Genomic DNA, 9538 nt, shown 5'->3' with positions numbered 1-9538 from the left:
ACCACCCAGTTAATCAAGGGCCCTAATTCAGCATCAAATATGAATGACTCATCACATTATGCATATCATACACATTTTCAAACTGTGAATTTGTAATTTAGCAACATTAGTCAGCAAAATATCTCCACACTTTACTTAAAGGTAACTTCTCACAAGTACAGTACAGAGAATACAGGACTGGTCCAAAGTACAATGATGACATTTAGTGGCCAATCTGGATATTACAACTCTCAACAGAAAAGTAGAAAGGGACATCTGATATCACCGATCCTGTATTCATTTTTAATATGTCTATCATAATGTAAACTCAAACTTTGTCTGATGAAAATAAACAATATATTTTAAGTAGATAAACACAAATAGCCTTTTCCCCACAAGTTGCAATTATTTTTCATTCAATTATGTATTCACTTGGTTATTTCTGCATCTATTTATCTATAAAGAAATAATTGAGTACTTTATTTGTTTATTTTGAAAATAACTATTTTGTGTATTTACAATTTTTTTGAAATTGTTTTTTATTAATAAATAGCTGTTCGCACCACCGGCCGCTGGCGGCGCTGTTGAGCGCCCTCCAGTCCCTGGCACCATCCGGCCTGGCTGGGGGGAGCGTAATGGCGGTGCACCGGGGACCCTCCACGAAATGGCTCTTCACCCGGGAGCAGCTGGAGAACACGCCGTCTCGCCGCTGCGGGATCGAGGCGGACAGAGAGCTCTCGTACCGCCAGCAAGCCGCCAACTTGATCCAGGACATCGGCCAGAAACTCAACGTGTATCCTCTCTGAAACGTGGAGGCTAGCGGGGCTAGCCCGGCGTTAGCATTAGCTCACAGGGGGACCGGAACGGCACGGCTCGGTGTATGTCACGGTTCTTCTCTGAAACACACGTTTAACACGTTTCTTCATCACGTTCACATCCTGTCAGACAAAATGGATCATCCACAGATGTCAACACGCCTTGTTATACCTGCTGAGGTCGCTGAGGCCTGCCTGCTAGCTTAGCTACTGCTAGCTATTGTGTAGCCCCTTCAGACTGCAGCTTCTATTGTTAGCAGTGTGTCTGTGTAATGTCAGTGATAAGAGATAATCGATACACGTTATAGCAGAAAGTTAACACTATTACTGCGATACACATTGATTACTACACCGCTCGACATGTCGCAGCTAATGGGTGTTAAATTCAGATTGGTTAGCCAAAGTTAGCATTAGCTCACAGAATGGTGGAACAGCAGGGCTCGTTTTATTTAATTGATCCGGTTTAAAACACATTTAAACGTGTTGTTATCATCTGGTTAACAGGGTGAACATCCCTGGTAATACCTCATGTATAACCTGCTGAAGCAGCTGAGGCCTGGCTGCTAGCTGGGCTTCTGGTAGCTATTGTGTAGTTTATGCAGGCTGCAGATTCCATTGTTAGTAGGGTGTCATTATAAAATCAGTGATCGTGGATAATCGATACAAGTTTTTCATGTTATTCGAGCCTCACACTGTTTAGTAGTGAGTCGTACAGCGTGAGCCCATGTACAGCCACTGTCTCGATCCTGCGCCCGGTGTTAACTTACAGGGTACACGTTTTGCTAGCCCTCCACTCAAAGCTAGCTCGATGCTAACGTGCCATGTATTCTGTCCCTCACTGAAATGATTCCATGGATTTTTTTTGCCTTAACTGTGAAACCCAGCTCTCAACTAACCATCAACACTGCTATAGTATATATGCACAAGTTTTATATGATCCACTCCTTCACCAAATTCCATCGCAATGTAAGTGTCACAGCACTTTTGGGCCGAGACCACAGCCACTGCTGGGGAAAGCATTTGTGAAAACTCTTGGGTTTTGTTTTTTAATAGATCATCTCGCAGACCACGTTGTTCCTGGCCACGAAAGTTGAAGAGCAGCCCAGGAAGCTGGAGCTGGTCATTAAAATGGCCCATGCCTGCATTAACCCCCAAGAGCCTGCCCCAGACACCAAGAGCAATGTGAGTACAGTCGGACTGAAGCCGCTCTCAGGCACCAACCCTGGAAAACAAATGGAGAATCTGGTCTGGACTGTTTCCAGACTCGCATATGAAGAATGCAGTAGGAGGTTGACTTGGTCAGGAGTGTTCCCAACAGCAGAAAAAAAAAGCTTGAAACATTCAGGCGAAGGGTGACGCCGGGGTAGAGCGGTCAGAAGGAAGGGTATAATCTATAAACTGCTGTGGGAATGACGTGTTTTTGTTTACAGCACATCAACAACAGCTTCAGCTCCTATCACCAAAATCTCTAGTCTTTTCAAAGTGACATCTTAATCAGCGTCTTCTACATATGTGTCAAGATATTTGTATTTTTCACTCGTGGGCTACCTGACATTTCAATCAGCGGTCGGCTGGGGACACTCTGGAAACTGTTCAGAGATCAGTGAATGTTTGACGGCAGATTAAGATGTGGACGTTTCTGCTCCCAGTTCAAACTGATGTGTGATGATGTGTTGAACCGGACTTGCTTTATAGAACATAACATTATGAATGATGAATCCATATATTGAACAGCATGTCATAGTGAAGCTTCAACGAAAATACTTCCTCATCTGCAAGTACAGCAACATCTCAAATGGTCAGTGGAGCAGTTGTTGGTTTGACAGGGCAGGGATTTGGATAAACACATAATCGTTTATTACAGCAGAAATTCCACTTTCCCATTGGAGGATGTGACTTGTGTGATGATGGATTTTGAGCTGGTTGAACCATTTGAAGATATCTCCTTTTGGCTTGAGTAAACCGACCGACAATTCAACGTGTTACACACCAGATAATCACACAATAAGGTATAGGGTGCTTATTATTCCAGTAAGGCTTGATTTGGTCCTTGCAGTTTACCTTTAAGGCCGAAGACTACCACCTGGAGATGATAGTCTCCCATAGTGCGGCTCCTTATTCTGTAGGAATACTGATTTGATTTTGATTTGCTCGTTTCCAGCTGTTGCGTAGCAGATTTCAAATTCCTCATTGATTTATCTTTTTCAGGCATTCCTGCAGCAGGGACAAGAGCTTGCGGCTCTGGAAACAATACTGCTGCAAACACTGGGTGAGTCCGGCTGAAGCTTCAGTGTCTCAGACTGTGTATGACTCAGTTTGCTGCTGTTTCTCCCAAATTTACGCTGCTTCTCACTCAACCTTCTCATCGCAGGGTTTGAAATAACAGTGGATCATCCACACACAGATGTTGTGAGGTGTTGCGAGCTAGTGCGAGGTATGACCTTCTGTTCTCTGCTTTTCTCACTTGAAATCATTTTAAGAACCGTCTTTTCTGTGACTACTCGGTTAGTCTATGTTGTTTGGTATTGTTTTTTAATGCTAAATATCATGCCACCATGTTAGTGCAGATCCCACTTTGGAACCAAGCTTTTCTCCTATAGGTCTACACTAGCTTACTGCCTTATTAAGGTTTTATTAAACAGTAATGGGTCAAATAAACTCTGCTCTAATTTCCACTTTTCTTCTTCTTCCACAGCAAGCAAGGACTTGGCACAGACTTCCTATTTTATGGCTACCAACAGGTTATTATCCTGTTCCCATTCTTGCACTGTAATGGCACACTATAGCTTCCTGTCTTGCAGGGTCCCCCTTCCTGTGTCCAACGCCCTGTTTGCGCCTGGATCCTGGGAACCCCCAGAGTGGGGAAGTACCAGCCAGGCTGCTGTGTGCGGTGTATTGTACAAGGGCTCTGTGTTGGCACATAGGGGTTGAATGCACTATGTGGAGTGTAGTGGTGCTGTTTACTCTCGAGGTTGTTGGGTACGGAGTGCATATGTCTAAAACACACTGAAATGGTAGCCTGAATATAGATTGCATCTAAAGATTCTTAAACTTATAGAGTTTTTTGGTAAGTATAGTTAAAGTTCTTTTAAATTTTTGTATATTTTTGACCCCAAAAGCTTTAACAGTGAAATATCAAACTACTGCAAACTGAATGTTTTAGAATTTCAGAAAGAAAACCATCTTCTGTTAGGTTTATTGAGCTTGATGCATAAACATGAAATATGATCTTTAGAATAATGAATTCCCTCAAAATAGGGTTCCACAGAAAAACAAATGGTGAAAAGGAATGTGCTTCAGGTTCTGCTGTTGGACATCAGCAGGCAACAACAGAACAGATTTATCAGTGTCAGATATTTTAAAAGTATTAGGAAATATGAATCCAGCTGCCAACGTGTCATCAGAGCTGATGATGAATAACATCTTGCTTATGGAACATTGTGTTCTCAACTGAATCTGTGGAAATGATATTGGAGTTTGCTTTCATCTCCTGTTCACGTGTATGTTTAAAGGCTCTTAATTTGTAATACAGACCATCAGCCACAACAATAAAACCACCTGCCTGATGTTGTGACACTGGGTCTTAAGTCTTTTACTGGTTCTCTGTCTGTCCTTCCTCGGGCAATAGTCGTTTCTGACCCCACATGACCCCCCCTGCTGTTTTGTAGATTATATAATATAATAAGTCCCTTATTCCATTTCTCCTGTTTCAAACTTCCAAGAACCGACTGTTCACTTGTTACTTAATGTAATCCCCCCCCGTCTGGCGCCATTGTAAAAAGAGAATCAATGTTATTCATTTCACTCGTGAGTGGATTTAATGTTGTGGCTGTTCGGTGTGTGTGTGTGTGTAGAAGCTCTGCAAACAGCTGACCGTTGTTTTCTCCCTCTGGTGTTTCTTGTCTCTTCCTGCAGTTTGCACCTCACCACCTTCTGCCTGCAGTACAGACCCACAGTCGTGGCGTGTGTCTGCATCCACCTGGCCTGCAAGTGGTCCAACTGGGAGATCCCCGTGTCCACAGATGGGAAACACTGGTGGGAGTATGTGGACCGCACCGTAACATTACAGCTGCTGGACGGTAAGAGCCTCCCTCCTCTATTCTGTTCTTTTTACGCCTCCACGGAGGTTTTTGAGTTGTGCATCGATCTGTCCCTTTGTTGTGAACACAACGCTTTGAAAACTGGTTTTGGAGGTCAAGGTCACTGTGATTTAATCGTGAATGCATTATCGTAAGAGCATCTTCGGGGGGGGGAGACCCCTGCAGTCTGCCTCCTTTGTGTGCTGCAAAAGCCAAATCAAATTAATCTGGTACTATGGAGGATTTCAAACGATGTGCGTCACCAATTTGTCGAGTCATCATCGCAGAGTAGCACAGCTGCAGCTGGACTGGATGAGAAAGTTTTAACGTCCCTTAGTTTTCAACATTCGCTTTTTGGTTGAGTTTAAAAGTGTAAGCGTCAGACGTGTTGTCGATTTCTGTCATCAACTCTTCGAAAATAGTTTGTCACAGAGGCGTAAAGAATCTTTGGTTGGTGCGTCTGAGACGGATCCTCCTCTGCTGCGTGGTGATGAAAACACATATTTGACGACCACAGTTGCAGAAGCCTTCGAACCGGCTGCACCAGTCTGACGCCTGTGAAGGAGGCGGCCCCTGAGTTCAGCTGGAGCTTGTGTTAAAATGAGCCCACGTTGCAGAACACTGATCACTGACATGGCTGTCTTCAACTGCTTTCAGAGCTCACACACGAGTTTCTCCAGATCCTGGAGAAGACGCCCAGCAGGCTGAAGAGGATACGAAACTGGAGGGTACTTATTAGGGCAGTACGGCGTGAATGGTCCAGGATGAGGACATATGACCTGTTACTTAATCTAATGTGGATCTGTGCTTCTCTGTTTCGTAGGCCATTCAAGCAGCTAAGAAGCCAAAGACGGAGGGCTCAGCAGTGGACGTGGCCTTCCAGGGTTCGTCCCTCGACGGCCTCTCTGGTGTCGCCAACTCCTTCTTCCCCTCCACGTCTTCATCGGACTCTATGGAAATGCCCTCCCTGAACGCCATTGCAGCCCCTTACACCAACTACCAGCCGCTCAGCGACCTGTCAAAGAGCTGCAACTACGACCAGTTCTCCCAGCCGCCCCACTCAGACTTCACACTGGTGAAACACGAACACAAATCTGCAGGCGGGTCTAGTAGTAAAAACCAGCAGCTCGATGCGAACGCCGCATCGTGTCCCCGCTCGCAGAAAGTCTTGACTTTGGAAAAGTACAGAGAGAAACACGCGTCTGAAACGACCACGCAGAACGGAGGCAAGGATGAGCCGGGCGCAGACATGTACGCACCTCCGCCGCCTCCGTCCTCTCACCACCACAAGAAACGCTCCCAGCAGGCCCGCCAGTCAGGTGAGGGCAGGAGCGACAAGACCAGCTCTAAGAAACCTCGGCTGACTCCTTCTTTAGCTGAGAACGGCTCTGCAACGAGCGAGGAGCTCAAGATGAGAATCAAAGTGTCATCGGAGCGCCACGGGGGCGCCGAGCAGGGCGGGACTCTGCCTGGGAAGGACAAGCACAAAGAACACAGCAGCCACCGCCACTTGAAACACGGACACTCTTATTCCGTCACCGGGAACGGCAGGGGGCCGTTAGACGCCACCTCCTTGTCTGTACGCGCTCCCGGCAGCAACTGTAACGACGGCGGCTCCTCCAGCTCGTCTCGGAAGAGGCCTCACTCCGACGCCGGCAACCACCACCACTCGTCCAAAAGTAGCAGGAGCTCCAAAGCCGGCCTGAGCTCGGCCCACTACGCAGCCGACGGCGGCCACAGGATGCTGGAGCACCACGGCCACGACGGAACCAACGGCATGCTGAGCACCAACGGAGAACACACTGACTACAAAGACACTTTTGACATGCTGGACTCTTTACTAAGTGCCCAAGGAATGAACTTGTAACCCTCAGAGAGTCCTCAGTGTTGTCTCGATTTAAAGTATTACCATGTTTAATAGAATTTTTAAATTTTTATTTGTCTTAAGTTATCTTGAATTGTGTATCACTCTCAGTCGTGTCTCCACACTGATTAATGGTGATTTGTGTTAAAGCTGTCCAATATGAAATGATATGCATAGAGCTGTGTACCTACTAGCTTGCAGAAACAAAAAACCACGAGATGTTCAAAGAATGCGGCTGAGTTTGAAACGTTGTTTTAATGCAAGCGTCTGATTTTTAATGTGCATGTTTTCAGTCACAAAAGGGAAGACATAGCTAGTGTTCGCAGCCACTGTGACAGTTTACAGTTGATTTTCTTTCTTTTCTTTTCTTTTTTGTATGTTAAGACATTGTGTTCCACTAAAAATCTCAGGTCTTGAACTTTTTTGATATCAGAACGAATCTTCCTCTGTTTGGGTTTGTTACCTGTACCCGTGGAGATGTATCACCTCGTCCTTTTGCTGACGAAGACGGCAGAACTTTCTGTCTTAAGAGAACATGGTCTGCTTACTTTTCAAACAGTGCATCAGTAGTTACGAACACAGATGTGAGGCCGTCTCCATTTGCGGTCTGTCCGGGGACCTGCGAGGCCGCACCTGAACTCAATGTGCAGACTCGGATTAGAGCGACATGCTGTGAAAGTGCATTTAAAATATATATCGGCTAAAATTGCAGAAAAAAGGCCTTTTGTGATTGTACCTCGTCAATCGCTATTCAGTATGATAAATGTTATGAGCTATCTAAAAAGAAAAAATTAAGATCTCTTCAAATTAAATAGTGTAAATAGGACTGTAGTTCAGAATTAAAAGAAACTGTTGGTTCCTTGCATCAGTCCAAACCCTCCTCCATTCAGTGTATCATGAGATCTCAAGCAGCCTGTATCGACCAACATATCCTGGATTTGTGTATTGGGAGCCCGAATAAAGGTGTAAAAGTGATTTTTACACAAGCGCGATTTCCTGTTCTTCAGTGTCTGATGTGAATCCTGAATCATTGTTCTTGTTTCTTTTACTTTTTTGACATCTGACCTTAAGTTTAGAACAGGTTTTTACATCTAATAAGGTCATCATCCTTATTGTTTACTTGATTTGATTGTTGGAAGTCGTGGAAAACACCAATCACATGGCCCAGGATCTTTATTGTCGCTATTTGCAGTTAAAAGCTCTTTTGAAAGCTACTGTATAAGTGGACCTTGTATTTTAGTATTTCTGTCTTTTGGTCAAACTGCTGGGTCAAAGGTCAAGAACAGACCTGAAATGATTGGCCGATGACAACGTTAAACCCGACAATTTTGACAAACTACTTCCAGAACTCACAAATGTGAAAGTTTCAGGCTTTCCTCCACCACATCTCATGGTCTTTCTTAGCAATTGGTGTTTGTTCAGATGACAGCAGAGTTGTTATCTCACAGACCTGAGAGATAACCGAGTGAGAAGACCTTGAGATTAGTTTTTTGTGGGGGGGAAGGGGGGGGACTACTTTCTCAATTTTCAATCAATCCTGTACCTATGGTCAGGACACTGTGGTTTTCATCAAGAAACATTGGAAATGATCAAACCTTTGAAGCAGCATTTATATTGTTCCCCTGGTGGCCGGGTGATAAACCCTCCTCCCGAGTCAGGATGGGACATGCAAAGCCCCCCCCGTCTGTTACCGTGCAGACTCCAGCTACAAATGGCAGTGCAAGATATTTCGGTTCCACTTCTGGATAGTGGGAGGAAGTGGAGCCGTGTCGTCCATCTTCTATGGAGACAATAGAAAACACTTAAATGCACCTTGACAATCCCAGCATCCCCATTGGATTTAAGAGGCTGCTTCTCACCGAGGTGAAGCACATAATGGTTGTTCCCTGTTGTGCATCTGCTGACATACATTAAATTGATTAATTGAATGTTATCGACACATTATCAGCATTAAGAAGATGAGCTGTACCGGCGTGCTGCAGTGTTGCTCTACTCCTGAATTAGTAATGTAGATGGGAGCAACAAGGCGTGATTGGAAATGCATGCTGAGCTTCTGCACGAGCGGGATATGCAGATTAGTGTTTTCAGGCTTGTGCGTTTTTTTGCCTCTAAGCAGGATTTTGTGTCTCAACAACTGTGGGAACTGTGGGTGAAAAATGTAATCATCTCCTGTGAGTCGCCGGGTTACCTTGAGGGCATTGTTTCCTTTGTTCCTCCTGCAGAAAGGAGACGGCGTGTGACATTGAAACCTGCCATTTGGTGCCTTCTACAAACCTCAAGGGGCTTTCAAGGCTCAGCTTCTGACTCTCGCACACAACACGCCGTGGATGTGCTCAATTGTGGGCGGAACATAAATCCAGTTCCTGATAATTAACTAGCACCCTCAGAGCAGACGCAGCGTTTTCACCAAGTATTACCTTCTAATTTTAGCGTGGAAGACAATGGGGAAATTCAGCAGGAGGACGTCAGTGCAAATTCAACCATCTGGACATTCTCGCACACTGGTGGGAGGGTGAGGATTTATTTTCAGCAACCTCTCAAGCAGAATAAGAGGAGCCTACTGCTCGGGGAAAAAATCCGCAGAGAGGGAGAGATATGAGAGCAGCTTTTGGTGAGCAACAAATCCCAGAATTAAGAGCCATCTGAAAGGAAAAACACCATCCAAGCTCGAATTACAACTCTAATAACACAAACATGTAGAGCTGCATCAGGCGAATGTCCCAGACACTCACACACACACACCATTATGATGCTTCAGCAGGAAACCAGTGGATGTTTCTGCACATGACTGGTTGCTAACT

General features: G+C 45.1%; 2 protein-coding genes across 3 annotated transcripts; both read left to right on the top strand.

Annotated features, from left to right (window-relative positions):
* Positions 1-592: 592 nt before the first annotated feature.
* On the top strand, positions 593-4845 carry LOC128430844 (cyclin-T2). Of its 2 annotated transcripts, XR_008334077.1 has the most exons (7): positions 593-772; positions 1679-1760; positions 1848-1976; positions 3003-3063; positions 3166-3228; positions 3490-3861; positions 4710-4845. XR_008334077.1 is itself a non-coding variant. In XM_053416928.1 (6 exons), the coding sequence occupies exons 1-6, from the start codon at positions 615-617 to the stop codon at positions 3723-3725; spliced, it is 729 nt and encodes a 242-aa protein (XP_053272903.1). In that variant the 5' UTR covers positions 593-614; the 3' UTR covers positions 3726-4368. The 2 variants fall into 2 exon arrangements, 1 of the variants encoding a protein (XP_053272903.1); XM_053416928.1 differs by lacking the exon at positions 4710-4845 and having other exon boundaries at positions 3490-4368.
* Positions 4505-7729, top strand: LOC128430843 (cyclin-T2). The gene is made up of 3 exons (XM_053416927.1): positions 4505-4873; positions 5531-5601; positions 5697-7729. The coding sequence occupies exons 1-3, from the start codon at positions 4615-4617 to the stop codon at positions 6738-6740; spliced, it is 1374 nt and encodes a 457-aa protein (XP_053272902.1). The 5' UTR covers positions 4505-4614; the 3' UTR covers positions 6741-7729.
* The last annotated feature ends 1809 nt before the right edge of the window (positions 7730-9538 follow it).

This window comes from Pleuronectes platessa, chromosome 24 (assembly GCF_947347685.1).
Source record: "Pleuronectes platessa chromosome 24, fPlePla1.1, whole genome shotgun sequence".
In the NCBI taxonomy this organism is placed as follows: domain Eukaryota; kingdom Metazoa; phylum Chordata; class Actinopteri; order Pleuronectiformes; family Pleuronectidae; genus Pleuronectes; species Pleuronectes platessa.
Note: the sequence above shows the minus strand (reverse complement) of the source record. Positions and strands in the feature narration are given on the sequence as shown.